The following is a 20195-nucleotide window of genomic DNA, read 5'->3' as shown; positions in this document are numbered from 1 at the left end:
ATAAGAAAAACTATTTACAAGATTCACAAAAAAAGTCTTACGATCTAACTCTCCTATCCATCATACTAAAGGAGGGAAAAAACAATTGCCTCAAAATTGTTGCTCATGAATTGCACTTGCTCAGGAACTTCACTTCGTATTTCTTCGGTCTTGTCAGGTCTTTTATACTTTCTGATGTGATGTAAAAAACAGCTATGCCACTCCAACTCATTTACATATTTATACTGATAGTTGTCAGTTTTTTCTTTTGCAATCCTTTAGACATTTGTCTTTACCAATATTTTCAAAAAATTAATTCTGATTTATAGAATCAATTAAAATTGGGGTTAAGAGACCATTCTTTAATTCCTATATGGAAATCACTCAATCTGAGATGCCAGGGTAGATTAGAAGCATCAGCAGTATGGGTGTCAGTCATGGTTAGAGTATTATTTTTTGCATTTATATTTGTCTTTTTCAGTTGGTGGTTCAGTGGAGCTTTTGTCTCTTAACAAAATAAAACATCCCCAAAACAAATAATAAAGAAAACTAAATAAAAATCCCAAAAATAAAAGTAAAATTTGGACTTGACTCCTTATAGATTTGTATGACTCATTGTTTAATTCTACAAGGTAGGTGCCAAAAGTTTCTGGCCTATGTTTTTGATTTTATAGGTATAAAACAATGCTGTCATTTTTCAATATAGTCTCCTTGTAGTTCAACACCCTTATTACATCTTGGATTTAACATTTTGATATCCTTGAAAAAATAATTCTGTTTTGTCTGCAAAATACTTATAAACTACCTCCTGCAACTCTTCACTTAAAAAGTTTTGGAACGAGTTTTGGAAACAGATAATAATCACTAGGAGCTAGTTTCAGGCTGTAGGGTGAATGGTCAAGCTCCTCAAACCCACACTCCTTCACAATAGCCTTGGCAATGGCAGCCATGTGCACTGGTGCATTGTCTTACAAGAGATAAATATTATGCAAATTAATGCACCAAGTCTAACTAAAATGAATGTTCCAAGCAACTTATGCAAATTGGCAGAAAGAACTCTTTTATTAGTCCACATACAGATGGCACTATCTGATACTATTTTTATTTTATTCCTATCATGTATAAAATATAGTTAGGCCAGAAACTTTTGGTGCCTACCATTTAATAGAGCATTAAACTTTGTAAGTACCTTTTGGGTTCTCCATAAATTGTTGTTTTCGTTCATGAAAAATATCTTTTATCTTTAAGCTTTTTGAATTTTTGTACATAGAATTTACAATATCATTAAATTAAAATTCTCATATTTTGTATNGAATGTAGTGTATACATCATTGTTCCCTCTAAGATGCATAGTCGCACACTGCTCAAATTGTTGCCACACAAGAATTTATGTACTGTGCAGACAAGCATGCACATTGATTTGAATTGTTGTTTACTTATTTCTCTCTGTCTGCAACATGATTATTGCTGCATATATTTCGATTAAAAACATTAAATCATTGACAAAAGATAATATTTTGTATAAAATCTTCTATATGGTTTATATTATTTTCTTAAATTATCTATATTAAAACATTAATTATGAAGATTTTTATTTCATGATTAAACAATTGTGATAAATTTATCTTGTTTTTATTGTCTAACATGATATATAATATTATAATGCTTACTACATTCACCAAAGGAAAAAACTGATTGTTTAAAATAAAACTACACAGAAAATATCAGGAAAACCAGTAAAAGGAATAAAAAAGTTTTTTTTTATTATTTGATCTTGTGGTATTTTGTGTATAGCACAGGTTCTCAAATTTATTTCAACCACCGACCACTTTGAGATTAAAAAAAATCTAGTGCCCCATATTTTTTAACTTACCTTTTTACATTACCATCTGTTGTGTATCTTAAAAACAGTTATTGCAAATATAATGTTTAAACATGCATTATTATATGGTTAGGATAGATAGGGTGTGATCCATATCCTATTTCTGAGATAAAAGAAAGTTTCAATGAGAAGAAATAAAACTCATATTTAATCACTGAGCCTTCTACTGCCCCCCTGAAAGCCTCCAGTGCCAACAAGGGGGCATTATTGCCCACTTTGAGAAAGAATGGTGTATAGTTTTGTGAGGCTCGAACCAAATAAAATTACACGACAACATTAAAATTTTTAAACAAAGAAAAGCTCTATTTTTCCTTTTTTGAAATTTTTTGGAAAAGGATGTTCCCATTTCCTATCTCTCAGTAACCAAAAAATGAATCACGAGGAACTTATCCAAAAAAATCGGTAATTGGCGAAAAACAGTAACGTGACGAAAGGTATAAAAGAGGGGTGACGATGGAAAAAGGGGGTCAGACATCGCCGTCAGCGTTCAGGTCCGTCATCACCATTCGTGACCAGTGATCCCTCATCACCGTCGATTCTCGAAGCAGCATTGCTGACAGTTATTGCTGAGAACCCGTGCCGATCCTCATTGCTGCTATCCATTCCTCAACCCAACAACCCAAACTTGTCTGATTCCCACTCGTAGAGGTATGACATCCATTAATGTAAACTCTCTCTCAGCGTGCTTCCCTCCAATTCCATGTGTATGCTCGAGATAAGTTCAATGTAGCTATGTTGTTATGTTATCGTCTAATAACTTCTTGTTTTTATTGTAAATGGTGTCTTTAATTCGGGTATTGCTGACACTTTACCGACGACCCCTCTCACCTCCTCCACTCGACCTGACGAATCTTGACTTTCTGGGATAGAAAACTTCAATAAGCCATCCACTGATCAGTGGGTAGTTTTCATCAAACTGTTGCAGATCAAATAGAGGTACAACTTTGTCCTACCTCAGCAACCGTACCCATAGTTTTAATGTTTACTATCTGAATATATATTTGGGCTGTCTATTTGGAACTGAAGTTTGTAGAAATTCATTTCTTTTTAAGTCATATTTTAATTCTAAAGTTGTTATATCCCTTTGTGGGAGAGGAAGAAATTCAGTAAAATTTATTGAAATTAACATTTTTAATTAGATCTACAGAATTCTTTTTGATAAACTTTTTAGATTTTTAATTTAATATATTACACTTTTTCATTTCATTTTATATATATATATATATATGAAAATGATGATGATGATGATAATTAATATATAAATGTTTACAAATTATTAAGTGACTTCTTTTAGTCGTGTGCTCTTAAAGTCTTGAAAAATATGTTAGAGTTTTTATTCCACAATAAAAATATATTATAATTTATTTAAAATGAACTAAAAATGAATATTTATGTTTCAGGTTGAATTAGTAATTAATCAGTTGCCTCAGCTTCCTTATGGTGCACATTACCTTTGTGTTTTTGGAGATAGTGCCCCAATTCAAGCTCGTGTAACTCATAGTGGATTAGCTTGTATGACACCATTAGTTACTGCAAGACCTAGTATTCCTTCAATTGAAGGTATATAAATTCTTAAAATATTTCAAAAAATAATAATAAAAATCTTAAAAATATATCACTAATATGAAAACCAAATAATAATTGTCCAATTATTTGTTTAAATTATAATTATCACAGTTATATTCAGAGATACCAAGTTTGAACAAATGGTCATACAAAAGAAGAACAATTAAAAATCCATTGGTATTTCTGTCAGTATAAAATATTATGTGCACATATAGTATATTCTCAAAGATAACAGATTAAGTGTAAATAAGTAAGAACTCAAACTATAACCTTCCTTAAATTAGTAAAATCTATTTTATTAATCAGAAGCATTGTAAAATGGATTTTGCCAATTTAGAAATATTATGGTAAATGACTTGACATTTTGCATGAATATCCGTGAAGCAATGGAATTTTATTTGAAAAAAAATTTAGTTCAAAAATTTGCCACTTAGGAGACCTGTGATGTATATTGGCTGTATCAAAAGATTCAAATTACTTATATATGACATGTGCACATCACAAACATTTGCAATATCACAAACACCAGTGAAGCTGATACTTCGCAGACATTTTGGAAATAACAGAATAATCAGCTGCCATTTTCTTGTAACATGGCCAGCACATTTACCAGACCTGAACCAAAGTGATTTTTGACTTTGGGGACATCTAAAGAATGTTTAATAGACATATTACAAATTTAGTGGAACTCTGAATGTCAGCATCAAGCATCGTATCCACATCATCTCTACAAAAATACTCAGGTCATGCTTTTTTGTGATATCAGCTGGTATCAATATGAAGGACAGCATACTGAACACTTTTATTACATCACCCTTAAATGTTTTTTACTTTTGTATTGCTTTCCACCTGAGTCAGTGCTAAGTTTATGCTGTCCAGGGCAAGAAGTGCATTTGACACCCTTATCCTTTATCCCTTATACTTAAAATGAAAAAGAAAAATTGTTTTAAAATGTCATACCTATTAGAAGTGGGAAGAAATTTTTGAATGTTTTTAAATTTTAATTTTATTTAAAATAGTTTAATTTCATTTACATTACTACAATGGTTTCATAAATTTTCACTCATGAAAATTTATGAAAATTTACCACCCTGAGCAAATATTCATTTAGTAGTGGCGGCTCTGCTTTCCATTGAAATAAAGCACAAATTGTCCCCATAGCAGCAAATTTTTGAATTAATTTTTTTTTTCCACCAAACAAAATTCCATTAATTCACGGATGGATATTCATGCAAAATGTCAAGTCATTCTGACCAGTGGTTCTTATTTCAGACTATTGTAAAATCAGAACTTTAATTATAATCACCCTGTATATATACAGGGTGAATCAAAAGTCCCGTGCACTCTATTCCAAAAGTACTGAATATATAATTTTGCTGATGTAGTTACATAGGAAGTCATGTATGGAGAATTGGCTAGGACTTTTTTGTCCTTGAAAATCTTTTTCAACGTCATTTATCTTATAATTTTTAAATGAGCAGAATTAATGTAAATGTTCCAATGACCAAAGTTAAAGGCATCATTTAATTACCTAAAACCATTTTCTGGATTCAAATACATTTAGGACTTGACTGTAACAAATAGTATGAAATTGAATATTATTTAACTCTATGAATATTATTATGAAAACAAAATCTGAATAATATTCAATAAAATGTACAACAATTATTATTTTAATTGAAAAAATTAATTTCTAAACTAAAAGTATTATGTATATAAAATGATGTAAGATTTTGATTTCTTTATAGAAAACAGCAATCATTATTTAAATGGAAAAATTAAATGTATTTAAAACAAGACATACTCCTATACTTATATTTGATAGAAATTCAACCTAGGATAATATTTAGTTGTATGTGTTCAATGGAATCTTCAGAATTCAAAAAGAAAGGATTACTAGCATTCATCATTTTAATCCTTTTCTGTTCTCCTTTATAACTTTCCACAATATGTTGTTTTTCTTTCTGGTAGAAAAAATTCATTTTTATGAAGAAAAATTTATTTTTTTCATATGTATTAAAACATATACTTTAAAAATATTTTTAATATAGATTTAAAACATAATTATAAAATTATTAATAAATTATTTTTGTCTTATCTGTTGTGAAATTTATGTTAAACCAAAATTTATTTCAGATCATGTTATTGTAAATCTTGCTGTTAGATCAAGTGAAACAGAAACAGATTTCATTCATCGCCCATTTGTATATTATGATTGTGCTGTTCATAAAACGTAAGTTTTATATTATTATATAGATTAAGGATTATAAATATAGCTATCGTAAAACATTTTCAGATTTTAATGTGCTAAAAGCTTCTTAAAAATTTAAATTTATAGTATTCTGTTTATTTTCCATTGTTTTAATTTTACAGTATCAAGAAATTGATTTGAAATTTTATTACATAATTTAAACTTGTTTTCTTGTTTAATCAAAAACTTTTTATATATTAAGTTAATTAATTTTCTTTGTTTCAAATTTCTGTTTCTGAATTTAGCATTTAATACATTTTTTATATTAATATTGAAATAATTTAATATTTTACAAGCAACATTAAAAATATTTTGATAAATTTTAATATTAAAATATTGTAATTTGGTTTGTAAAAATATTTATAAGCTGTACTTTTTTAATTTGATTTCATAACTTAATATCTTAAAATCTGTTTTTGATTTTTCCAATTCCTTCTTTCTTCACAATATTTGTAAGAAAACTCTCAACTAAAGTTAAAATTACTCTAAAAAAATCCAGTAACAAGCTGCTTAACTTTCTTGGCAACAACTAAAATTTTGGTGCTGCCATCTGTTGTGATATTTTATTTATAAACTTTTTATATATTTAATTATTATAAAATGGCAAAAAGCTTAAGTTTGAAGATAGGGATGAGTTTTATAAAAAGTTGTAAATGATGATAATGAATAAAATCTTCATTAACTTTGACCTTACTTGGGATGAGACACACGACCCCTTCTATTTCCTCACCCCTTGATCTGCTAAAAGTTAATAGCATCAATCCCATGAAATCCAGTAAAGAAAATCGTGCCCCCCACATAAACTAACATATCCATACATACAGAAAAAATCCCCCAAATTTTTTTGTATTTTTTAATGTTCCAATATTCCAAGGTATGATTAGTTGAGCTTATTATGCAATCAAACTTTATTTGGGATTTTATAATGGTGAATTCAATAGTGAATAGCTTTGTAAATTTTGCCAGATGTTTCAGATTGGTCCAGTTCCTAATTAGGTGTATTACACTAGTTTTATTGAGAAGTACCCATATATTATTTTTGGTTACAAATGTTGCCACTGCTGTGGTCAGCAGGCCCTTTTGGACAGAACAATCCTTGACACTCATGTTAAGAAATCAAGCTGTTGCTCTGATGTAGAATGTTGTCCATAAGAGAAATCCAACTGTATTCTCTTTATTACAAAATGCCAAAGACCCTATAAGCAGGCAAAATTCATCTGGGATATATTCTATTTCTATTAGAGGCAACCAATTCAACAAGAAATGGATCTACATTGAAGCAACAACTTGATCTCTTAATCTGAGATCCACTACTTCACAAACTAAAGAACCNATGAAAATGATGATGATGATGATAATTAATATATAAATGTTTACAAATTATTAAGTGACTTCTTTTAGTCGTGTGCTCTTAAAGTCTTGAAAAATATGTTAGAGTTTTTATTCCACAATAAAAATATATTATAATTTATTTAAAATGAACTAAAAATGAATATTTATGTTTCAGGTTGAATTAGTAATTAATCAGTTGCCTCAGCTTCCTTATGGTGCACATTACCTTTGTGTTTTTGGAGATAGTGCCCCAATTCAAGCTCGTGTAACTCATAGTGGATTAGCTTGTATGACACCATTAGTTACTGCAAGACCTAGTATTCCTTCAATTGAAGGTATATAAATTCTTAAAATATTTCAAAAAATAATAATAAAAATCTTAAAAATATATCACTAATATGAAAACCAAATAATAATTGTCCAATTATTTGTTTAAATTATAATTATCACAGTTATATTCAGAGATACCAAGTTTGAACAAATGGTCATACAAAAGAAGAACAATTAAAAATCCATTGGTATTTCTGTCAGTATAAAATATTATGTGCACATATAGTATATTCTCAAAGATAACAGATTAAGTGTAAATAAGTAAGAACTCAAACTATAACCTTCCTTAAATTAGTAAAATCTATTTTATTAATCAGAAGCATTGTAAAATGGATTTTGCCAATTTAGAAATATTATGGTAAATGACTTGACATTTTGCATGAATATCTGTGAAGCAATGGAATTTTATTTGAAAAAAAATTTAGTTCAAAAATTTGCCACTTAGGAGACCTGTGATGTATATTGGCTGTATCAAAAGATTCAAATTACTTATATATGACATGTGCACATCACAAACATTTGCAATATCACAAACACCAGTGAAGCTGATACTTCGCAGACATTTTGGAAATAACAGAATAATCAGCTGCCATTTTCTTGTAACATGGCCAGCACATTTACCAGACCTGAACCAAAGTGATTTTTGACTTTGGGGACATCTAAAGAATGTTTAATAGACATATTACAAATTTAGTGGAACTCTGAATGTCAGCATCAAGCATCGTATCCACATCATCTCTACAAAAATACTCAGGTCATGCTTTTTTGTGATATCAGCTGGTATCAATATGAAGGACAGCATACTGAACACTTTTATTACATCACCCTTAAATGTTTTTTACTTTTGTATTGCTTTCCACCTGAGTCAGTGCTAAGTTTATGCTGTCCAGGGCAAGAAGTGCATTTGACACCCTTATCCTTTATCCCTTATACTTAAAATGAAAAAGAAAAATTGTTTTAAAATGTCATACCTATTAGAAGTGTGAAGAAATTTTTGAATGTTTTTAAATTTTAATTTTATTTAAAATAGTTTAATTTCATTTACATTACTACAATGGTTTCATAAATTTTCACTCATGAAAATTTATGAAAATTTACCACCCTGAGCAAATATTCATTTAGTAGTGGCGGCTCTGCTTTCCATTGAAATAAAGCACAAATTGTCCCCATAGCAGCAAATTTTTGAATTAATTTTTTTTTTTCCACCAAACAAAATTCCATTAATTCACGGATGGATATTCATGCAAAATGTCAAGTCATTCTGACCAGTGGTTCTTATTTCAGACTATTGTAAAATCAGAACTTTAATTATAATCACCCTGTATATATACAGGGTGAATCAAAAGTCCCGTGCACTCTATTCCAAAAGTACTGAATATATAATTTTGCTGATGTAGTTACATAGGAAGTCATGTATGGAGAATTGGCTAGGACTTTTTTGTCCTTGAAAATCTTTTTCAACGTCATTTATCTTATAATTTTTAAATGAGCAGAATTAATGTAAATGTTCCAATGACCAAAGTTAAAGGCATCATTTAATTACCTAAAACCATTTTCTGGATTCAAATACATTTAGGACTTGACTGTAACAAATAGTATGAAATTGAATATTATTTAACTCTATGAATATTATTATGAAAACAAAATCTGAATAATATTCAATAAAATGTACAACAATTATTATTTTAATTGAAAAAATTAATTTCTAAACTAAAAGTATTATGTATATAAAATGATGTAAGATTTTGATTTCTTTATAGAAAACAGCAATCATTATTTAAATGGAAAAATTAAATGTATTTAAAACAAGACATACTCCTATACTTATATTTGATAGAAATTCAACCTAGGATAATATTTAGTTGTATGTGTTCAATGGAATCTTCAGAATTCAAAAAGAAAGGATTACTAGCATTCATCATTTTAATCCTTTTCTGTTCTCCTTTATAACTTTCCACAATATGTTGTTTTTCTTTCTGGTAGAAAAAATTCATTTTTATGAAGAAAAATTTATTTTTTTCATATGTATTAAAACATATACTTTAAAAATATTTTTAATATAGATTTAAAACATAATTATAAAATTATTAATAAATTATTTTTGTCTTATCTGTTGTGAAATTTATGTTAAACCAAAATTTATTTCAGATCATGTTATTGTAAATCTTGCTGTTAGATCAAGTGAAACAGAAACAGATTTCATTCATCGCCCATTTGTATATTATGATTGTGCTGTTCATAAAACGTAAGTTTTATATTATTATATAGATTAAGGATTATAAATATAGCTATCGTAAAACATTTTCAGATTTTAATGTGCTAAAAGCTTCTTAAAAATTTAAATTTATAGTATTCTGTTTATTTTCCATTGTTTTAATTTTACAGTATCAAGAAATTGATTTGAAATTTTATTACATAATTTAAACTTGTTTTCTTGTTTAATCAAAAACTTTTTATATATTAAGTTAATTAATTTTCTTTGTTTCAAATTTCTGTTTCTGAATTTAGCATTTAATACATTTTTTATATTAATATTGAAATAATTTAATATTTTACAAGCAACATTAAAAATATTTTGATAAATTTTAATATTAAAATATTGTAATTTGGTTTGTAAAAATATTTATAAGCTGTACTTTTTTAATTTGATTTCATAACTTAATATCTTAAAATCTGTTTTTGATTTTTCCAATTCCTTCTTTCTTCACAATATTTGTAAGAAAACTCTCAACTAAAGTTAAAATTACTCTAAAAAAATCCAGTAACAAGCTGCTTAACTTTCTTGGCAACAACTAAAATTTTGGTGCTGCCATCTGTTGTGATATTTTATTTATAAACTTTTTATATATTTAATTATTATAAAATGGCAAAAAGCTTAAGTTTGAAGATAGGGATGAGTTTTATAAAAAGTTGTAAATGATGATAATGAATAAAATCTTCATTAACTTTGACCTTACTTGGGATAAGACACATGACCCCTTCTATTTCCTCACCCCTTGATCTGCTAAAAGTTAATAGCATCAATCCCATGAAATCCAGTAAAGAAAATCGTGCCCCCCACATAAACTAACATATCCATACATACAGAAAAAATCCCCCAAATTTTTTTGTATTTTTTAATGTTCCAATATTCCAAGGTATGATTAGTTGAGCTTATTATGCAATCAAACTTTATTTGGGATTTTATAATGGTGAATTCAATAGTGAATAGCTTTGTAAATTTTGCCAGATGTTTCAGATTGGTCCAGTTCCTAATTAGGTGTATTACACTAGTTTTATTGAGAAGTACCCATATATTATTTTTGGTTACAAATGTTGCCACTGCTGTGGTCAGCAGGCCCTTTTGGACAGAACAATCCTTGACACTCATGTTAAGAAATCAAGCTGTTGCTCTGATGTAGAATGTTGTCCATAAGAGAAATCCAACTGTATTCTCTTTATTACAAAATGCCAAAGACCCTATAAGCAGGCAAAATTCATCTGGGATATATTCTATTTCTATTAGAGGCAACCAATTCAACAAGAAATGGATCTACATTGAAGCAACAACTTGATCTCTTAATCTGAGATCCACTACTTCACAAACTAAAGAACCAGCAATAGAAAAGAACTACTCACTTTGAGAAGCAAATGTTTTCATCCATCTTAAAAATGACATCCTCAGGCTAGTGTTCTAAACATTGAATCATATGTGTTTGGAACAGATTATAAACTTTATATAGTTGTCAATGATTGGAGGATAGCAATTGATAGACATTTATTGGTGGAATGTTTGTATGTAGCAACCTACGTAGAATGTGCTTCTACTGAACTTATATATATGTTAATAATCATGAATTCACTATTATAAAATCCCAGATAAATTCTGATTGCATAATAAGCTCAACTAGTTATCAATTAAAACATTATTTCTAACTATTACAAGTAAAAAAGAATTAAAGATTTTTTTTCTCTATTATCAATTTAACAGAAGAACTACAAATTTTAGAATATTTTTAGGTTTAATCATTAAAATTACAGAATAAGAATTCAGAATAAAGTAAATTGAAATAATAAAAGGTATTTATATAAAATATTTTAAAATAGAAAAATTACTTAAAACAAAAACTTATTTTATATACAATAAAATATAATGTTTTTTAACTATTAAAATATAAAGAATTTCAAATCAATGCAATATAAAATGAAAATTAATAATAAACTATGTCAGGATATGAAGGTTGTCAATTGATCTATAAAATCATTGTTGTCTTATATACAAGGAAAATATTTTCTAATAGGAATATTTTTTAGGATTTTCTAATAATCTAGATTTAACTTATGGATTCACTGAGTTCAGCATTAATAAAGTTCCTTTAGTATTAACACAAGCACTTTCGACGAATGTATAATCGTCGTCTTCAGGTGAAAAGAACAAATTTTAACAAGACAAACGTGCAGGATGTTCCAAAGGAACAAAATATTTAAATTCAAACAGGCGTCCAGAAATTCTGTTAAGAACGTGCAACTAATTTTTGATATGTTTGAATTTTTATATTTTACGATGTTAGTAGCGCATGCGTGGAAATGCTACCGCATTGGCGATACGATGTTAGGCGCGTTTTGCTTTTTAGGCGTTGATATAAGGCAATCCACACCCCGGGTAGATTGAGGGTAGGAACATTGCACGCTTCTGAAGTAGCTGTGAGAAGCGCTTCCCAGATAAACACAAGCCTTCGATTGTTGCAGCATTTAATTATTTCCGTTCTGGGCCATAACGGGTTGTAGCCTTGCTCGAGAACGCGCCTAACATCGTATCGCCAACGCGGTAGCATTTCCACGCATGCGCTGCTAACATCGTAAAATATAAAAATTCAAACATATCAAAAATTAGTTGCACGTTCTTAACAGAATTTCTGGACGCCTGTTTGAATTTAAATATTTTGTTCCTTTGGAACATCCTGCACGTTTGTCTTGTTAAAATTTGTTCTTTTCACCTGAAGACGACGATTATACATTCGTCGAAAGTGCTTGTGTTAATACTAAAGGAACTTTATTAACGCTGAACTCAGTGAATTTGTATCCATAAGTTATACAAACATTGGCGTGAGTTTTTAAATTTATTTTTAATCTAGATTTATTTTACAAGTGAAATTGTATTACAAAGTTCCTTTGATCCTATGACTCATGCTAGCTTTTTTCTCATTTTTCTAAACTTTTTCTATGAACCTGATATTGATATTCTGCTGGACTTTTACTTCATTCTCTATTGTCATTATATTTTTTAGAAACATCTGTATATTTCCATTGCCTTTTAACTAAGCTTGGTTTTCTTTACCATAAATAACGGTTTTTGACAACATTCCTCATTTTTATATATCATACTAGCTGCAAGGACCCGCTTTGCTGGGTTTTTATTTGTATGTAATATAGTTTTTTTTATATATAAAAGACTGTTTTTCTAAGTAATCTAGAATCTAGCTGCAAGGACCCGCTTTGCTGGGCAAAAAGTAACGATAGTGAAGATTAAGATAATTACATTATAGCTAATCTTACCCGTTTTCACAGAATGCAAGAATTAGGTCCCCCGTTTCCAGACTAATTAGAGAATTTTTATGTTTAGTCAAACGAACTATTTTCAACGTTTCTGGAACGTTTACAATCGTTCTATAATCGAACCAATATTCGAATTTTATGTTCGAATTTAATTCGAACAAATTCGAACAAAACATTCGAAATAGAAAGCCACTTTCAACCACTTTCAGCCTCATATCTCCCGCACCCTTATAGCTATCGAGACGCAACCACCCCTATGCACGAATGGAGACTTGGGGCTACCACCACATACAAACACCATTCACGTGCGATGTGTAGTTTTGGCGAAAAAGTGAAATATAGGACATACATGTCCATTTTTATATATATATATAGATATGCAGTATATAACATATATTCTCTCTTCTATTCTCATGCCATGGATCTTATATATTCTAGGTTTAATGGTTACAAATATATTTTTAAATATGCATATTTTTATTACTTTTTGTTCCATTCTATGATCAAAATTAAAAACATTTATTAAAATTATTTTTGTAAATTTCAGTTTATTTTGTTTGACAAATATGAGTGTCATAGTATAATATAAATATAAAACTAAATAAACCACAGTACTACTACTTAGATATTTGTAGTATTGTGGTTTATTACAAGTACACTTTTCAGAAAAGTATAAAACTAAATTATGAATATTGTAAAATTTTTAAAATGTTGTTATTTGTTATAAACTAAAAGTTAGTCTTATAACTGAATAAATTTTAGAATATTATAATGTTTTCAGATAACTTCTGTACAATATTGTCTACTATTTTATTATTTTATTTATATAAATATTTTTTAATAGTAAATATAAATTTTTATTTATTTAGCTGTAAAGCATGTGTAACAAGTACCTGGGCGTGTAGTTGGTGTATGCATGAAAATATGTGTACCAATAATGCTTCCTCATGTTCACGAAGAGTAATAATTGGTGAAAGTGTGAGTAGGAAATAATTTGTTTTATTTTATTTGTAAAGTTAGATGTTTTAATATGTGAGTGATCATATAATAGCTTTACAAACATATAACATAAACAATATTTTAATTGTTGAAATGAAAACATACAATCTTATATATAAAGTGTGGACTTTGATTATTTAAACTATGGACTTGGTAAAGTTACTTTTTGATCATCACACATACTGATTATTTCATTTTACTAAGACATTGATTGCATGACTTTGCTGTATCGCAATAGAATTGAGACAAAGCTGGATAGAAAGAAGCAATTCCTGCACCTATTAGGCACAGAAAAAGCAATCCTTGTATAATACCTGCTGGCTATGGGAAACACAATCCTTGCACTGGTTGGGTACAGAGAGACAATCCTTGCCCTTGCTGACACAGAGAGGCAATCCAAGAATAAAGCACTTTCCATTGATTGTTTTGTTCTTGTGTTGTATTTATTTTTGCATCTATTTTCCATTAGGCACATGCAATGCTGTTTTTATTTTTGACCCCTAGACCTAAATTCCATTAGGTGCACTCAGTTGCCAGAGAGCACAGACATTGTCATTTTCAATATACATTGTCATAGACATTGTACATTGAAAATAAAGTCATAGACTCCTATTTCTTATATTTAAATGGACCCTCATTACATTTTTGGATTCCTCATCACAATTAATGGAAAGTGACAAAGTTTTATAAAAATCAGCTCATTAAATTTTGAGAACTAACCCAATTCTATAAGCCCATAGAAGACATAGTAGTGACCATGGAACATCACATGGCATCACTTCATCATGCAGGCTCATGCTACGATCTTATATCCTGAAAACAAAGTAAGGGATCCCATTTTTTATTACATTTTTTTATTCCTCATCACAACTAATGGAAAGTAGTAAAGTTTAGTCAAAATTAATCAAACAGATTTTGAGAATGAACACAATTCTGCATGCCACATAGAAGAGACTTTGATAATACTTCACCTCAAAAATTGAACAAACCTTTGCATCATATTGTAAGAAATAAAAATAAACTGCTTTTTCGTATATTTAAAATTTATTATAATCAAGAAACATTTCTTTTTTGGCCCATCTCAGGCCAATTTGAAAATGAAACAAACCTGAATGTTTTGGAAACAAATAATAGCTTAAATTTAATTTAAAATTACATTTAACATATAAATATTATTTAAAATGCAAATAGAATTAAACTAAAGCAAAATTCAATAACAAAATGAAATCAAGTTTTAAATTAAAAATTTAAATGTGTTAACTAGGGTTTCTCATTTTCCAGTTTTTTTCTTATCCCAGGATATAATCATTTTTAAGTTTAAAAAAACTCTTAAAATCGAATGATATAATTATTTTTCATTTTTTAAGTAACTTAATATGTCCTGCAACCTCCAAAATAATAATAATGCTCTGTAAAATACGTATAAAAAATTACTTTTAAATTATGTAGAAATTTTCACAAATAGAAAAAAATTTATGAAAGTTTGTTGGAAACTGCTTACAACAAAAATGTGTTTGAATTGAGTTGAAAATTTAAANACCTCCAAAATAATAATAATGCTCTGTAAAATACGTATAAAAAATTACTTTTAAATTATGTAGAAATTTTCACAAATAGAAAAAATTTATTAAAGTTTGTTGGAAACTGTTTACAACAAAAATGCCTTTGAATTGAGTTGAAAATTTAAAGAAAAAATGAATTTAGATCAAACTTCTAACTTAGAAGGTAATTCTCATTTTTTAAATAAAACATAATACAAAATATTATTGTAAATTTTTATAATAAGATTTTAAAAAGCAAAGATGGTCAATACTCCAATCACTCAATCTAGTCCTTATTTTAATAATGAAAAGTCCCGTTACCGAGAATGACCTTTCCAATTCAATTGATGTGGTGGAATCATCTTTAATGCATTTAAGAGAAGACAGATGTTATGTGTGTGGCTGTACACCATATTAGTGTACTGTATATATTAATTTAGGTATAATTTTAGTCCTCTTCTTTGTTCTTTGTTTTTTCTTCTTTCCAAAACTTTCCTTTCTAACTCTTTTCCCTTGGTGGAATGACCAATTCTTAGAACCATGGAGAAAAATGAAAGAAAAGAGACCCTAGGGTCGATGGGATAAGGGAAGGACATTCTTTGGCTCAGACCCTGAGATGGACAGACATTGAATGTGGTGCAGTGCCAAAACTAACCATTCCTGTACCCTGTGCAAGAATTTGCATTTAGGCTCCTTAATTAATTAGGTTTGGGAAAATAATAAAACAAATACATACATTTTGGCACCCGCACAGGGCCCACTTGGAAGGGGGACCTGTGCGGGTGCACCTGTTTCACCTGCCTAGTTATGTCACTGATGTGGTGCTCCAGATCACAAAAGGCAACAACTGAAGAATTCGAGAGAGTTTGAGAAGAGAATTGGATGCTTATTGTAGTTATGATAAGAAACAGTTCAGTAACTAGGTGCGAGGAGAAATGTATGCAGATCGACAAAGGTGACAGACTTTTCAGAAAAAGGTTTAATATGATATCCCACACAAAACTGTGAAGTCCAGCAAAACCCCTCCTTACTGTATCCTATTTTTCTAGATTCTCTACTCCCTATCATCATCTTTTTTTCCTTAGTTTTAAATTAGCATGTAGGAATTAGTCATAGTTTTTAATCACCATTTATACTTGTCATGAACGGTACATTTTGTGATTGTCTGCCGAAGTATTGTTTGACGCTGTATTGTAATAAAGTACTGTGGAGTTGGAATCCAAAAGAGCCTGTTCATATACGCAAAATAAAATACTTTGTTTGTTGTTGTTTAGTTATTGTTACATCTTTCCTTTGTTGATCTGCATACATTTCGCATGAACATCACATGTGTTTTCTCACCCGTAGCCTGGAAGATTTCTAGTTCATTTTTGAGATGCATTGTAGTACTTCTTTTGCTGTCTAGTATTCTTGATTTGTCTACCTCGGCTGCTCTAATAGCGACATCAAGCTTATAGCTCAATAATTCAGTAGTTTGTTTGGCTTTAATAATCAGGTTTATGAAGAAAAACTTCATACTTGCATACTTCGTACTCGTTTTTATCCTTGCCCAATTTACATAATCTTGCATAATGCAGTTATTGAAGCTACTGGGCATGGTTAAAAATTAAGACCAGCATCAGCACAATTATTCAAGATATTACAGGTTCTGACAAGTAAAGAATTTTCAGAGTCCTGCCACAAATAGGCTACATGTTGATTATTAACAATCTGTGACATGCCATAACAAGTAAAAAGTTTAAAAAACTAATAAACAGGTTTAAAAATTAATTTATATTTAACAAAGGAGTAAGTAGAAAGATAATATGTTTGGTTGGTTAGTAACAAAATATTTTTGTGTGTAGTTTATATAGTAGTTAGTATATAGTATTACTTTTAGTTCTATGGAAGAAAAGATACATAGAATTTTCATTATTCTTGGAGTTCAAAGCTTCGAGATTATATTGTTTACGTAACTCTTGTGCCTTATTACAAGTACAAAATAGATGAAATTTAGACATGGGAATGTCACAACTTATACAGAATAATTTAGAAAAATGATAAATAGTATTATTAATCAATATAATTTCTCTATTTAGTCTCAATTGGATAAAGAATTTTTTAACATTGAAGGATAACTCAGAACTCATATAGTCGTTAATATTTGGATAATCTAACAGGTTTAAAATTAATAAATACAAATGTATTCTGATAGTTTATGGGTTAATTATACTTTCTATTTGCAAAATTTTTTCAACTTTAACACAAAATAAGAAAAAAGTGAATTTTTAAGAAATTTGTGGGATTTCCTAGGTTGAGAAGAATTCCCGGGTTAAAAAACAGCCAGGATCTTGGAGAAACCCTAGTGTTAACTAATCCACCACAACATAAACTAGACAATTGACAAGAAGTGAAAACAGGTACATTTAAAAATGATGATATTTATAAAAAAAATCATCAAAGAGAAAGTTATTTTATTTAATTGAATTTAGCACTTATAAGTGCAATGACAAGAAATTTCTGTTACATGATTATGTCACATGACTTTATTTTTCTAAGCAGAGTTATGCAACACACCAAAAAACTAGCAAAATTAAAAATCCTAATACTTTGTTTTCATCCATATGTAAACATCCAAAAGCCTAATGTATTAATATTAAACCAAGTGATCACAATTTGCCTTTGAGATGTTTACATATGTATATATACACCATGCCAGGTAAAGTGATAGTTGGCTGAGTGCCATAGAAGATAAGTACATAGGCTATGGGCATAGGAACTGTTTCCAGTTGGTGCTTTGAATAACCGTAGATAGTTATATTGATAATTAAATATCTCTGGAAGTGAGGAATTGCTTGGAGGTCTGAGTAGTGTAACTGGCAATGTATCTGCATGGTAAGCAAGAGTTGCAGATTCAAGTCTTGCTCTGGATCAATTCTTTTCTTCCTGAATATTCTAAATTAATTCATAAATATTATAATTATTAAAATTAATAAGAGATGCTTACCTCTAGTACCAAATTACTTAATAGTTGATCATTAATATAGCACTTGATTAACCCAATTAATTATGACAATTGTTTGGCTTAATGTTTTCATTCATATACAATGGACATCATCAGCTTCAATTAAAAGAATATAGATATAGAACACTAAGATGAAAGCTGGGATAGAATGTTTTAATTTAAAAAATAAAATATGAAGCACAATAACATATGCATATGACTATTAGGGTGTTACATTCATCATTGGTTAGAAATAACTCTCTTCATGTGGATGAGATAGAATCCTTTTCTTTATAATTAACTGCTGTTCCCTTTTGGATGGCTTTATAAATATCAAGTTTTTTAAGATACTTTAGCTGGTGTGGGTCCTTAGCATAGTGCAGGAGATGCATATTCTCCAAATCCACTTGTAACATCACTATTTTAGGCATGGCAAGCACTGCGGCAAGGGCAGTGCAGGGAAGTTGCATTCTATTGGCTTCTTATAGGTCTCACTAGTATCTTTGTGTCTGACTTCTCTAACAAGATTTGAAATTGTTTTCTGAATATAGTTTGTCATAACATGCAATGACCATTATACCTGGAAGTGAGTTTACTTATTTATTCAGAAATAGAATCTTAATTTTCCACTTTATCCAGGTTATGTCCTTCATACCAAAAACCTCATCTGTTTTCCCATTGGACAGGTTTCCAGCTAATAGAAAGATCTCTCTGTTCTAAGAAATTTACCATATTAGAAAAATAATTTGTGAAGAGCTGGATAGGTCAAATAATTTTTTCAAAGATTGTTTAGAATTAAAATCCCCATCCATATAGTTCTAAACAGTAATCTAAATTCTCTTTTTAAGTCAGAAAATATCAATAAGCTTTATTAATTGTTTTTCAAATTAATGTAATAAAAGATACAAAAAGTAAGGCAACATCCTGTAAAAACTGACTGAATTTCCCTTTTTTCCATAAAAAGAAGAATCTGTTTCCTTTTTCTATACCTTATCTTGATTTTCTCACATCATTGGCTGAATGACACATCTGATCTTCCCGTCAGCTGATGTATTTCTTCGATGATGACTGGAAGAATTTAGAGATAAAAGAGCAAATTTCCACACATTTGGGGCAGTTCTCGACAATCTGTCAGGTGCCTTGATCCCTCAATCACTCTCCTTCAGATACTGTACTTATCCTGCGTCACCAGAAGTCGAACTTCCTGCTCCTCCTTGCATTAGAATCAGAAAGGGAATGTCTGACGAGGTAATAATAATCTGTTTGTAAACTCACTCTCTCGGTTAATAGCGATATGGGTCCCTAGTATTTAGTATCTCACTTCTGTATCATATTTCTTTTTCTTTGTTTTATTTTATTAAAACTTTGATTTTGAATTTATTTAATGGCCTCCTCTATGTCTTCATATAATTGCCAACGTCTCATCAAGAGTCCATGCTCTCTCCCGCTCAAACCCTTATAATTATTCTCATGGCTTAATGTGTTCCTTAGGCAGGGTCACATAACATTAACAGGAAGGACCTAGGAATTCTTGTATCCCACCAAGAATTTGATGGTATTTGAAGCCATCCACTGACAAGATGAGCGGATCCTCCAGATCTGACAAAATGAGGACAAGACCCCTTGCCCATATTCTCAGAAATGCATCATAAACTCAATAAATATAACTTGAATTTTTCATTGAATTATGACATAATATTCAAAAATGATTTAATTTTAGTCAAAATATATTTAATTCTATTATTTTTAAGATGTTTAGTTTGAAATTTGCTTATTTAAAACATGACTTTATTTTTC

The 20195-nt window shown here is 29.3% G+C and overlaps 1 protein-coding gene across 1 annotated transcript in view; it reads left to right on the top strand.

Moving 5' to 3' along the window:
- LOC111639369 (plexin-B-like) overlaps positions 1 to 20195 on the top strand; it is a 163673-nt gene that overhangs the window by 67401 nt on the left and 76077 nt on the right. The window contains exons 5-10 of the mRNA XM_023385244.1: positions 332 to 419; positions 3262 to 3421; positions 3549 to 3604; positions 7186 to 7345; positions 9489 to 9585; positions 13745 to 13853. Coding sequence (XP_023241012.1) covers positions 332 to 419; positions 3262 to 3421; positions 3549 to 3604; positions 7186 to 7345; positions 9489 to 9585; positions 13745 to 13853 — 670 coding nt within the window. The remainder of the gene's footprint in view (positions 1 to 331; positions 420 to 3261; positions 3422 to 3548; positions 3605 to 7185; positions 7346 to 9488; positions 9586 to 13744; positions 13854 to 20195) is intronic.

The sequence above is a fragment of the Centruroides sculpturatus genome, unplaced genomic scaffold, assembly GCF_000671375.1.
Source record: "Centruroides sculpturatus isolate CEXI.00-Female unplaced genomic scaffold, Cexi_2.0 scaffold213, whole genome shotgun sequence".
Taxonomy (NCBI): Eukaryota; Metazoa; Arthropoda; class Arachnida; order Scorpiones; family Buthidae; genus Centruroides; species Centruroides sculpturatus.
Note: the sequence above shows the minus strand (reverse complement) of the source record. Positions and strands in the feature narration are given on the sequence as shown.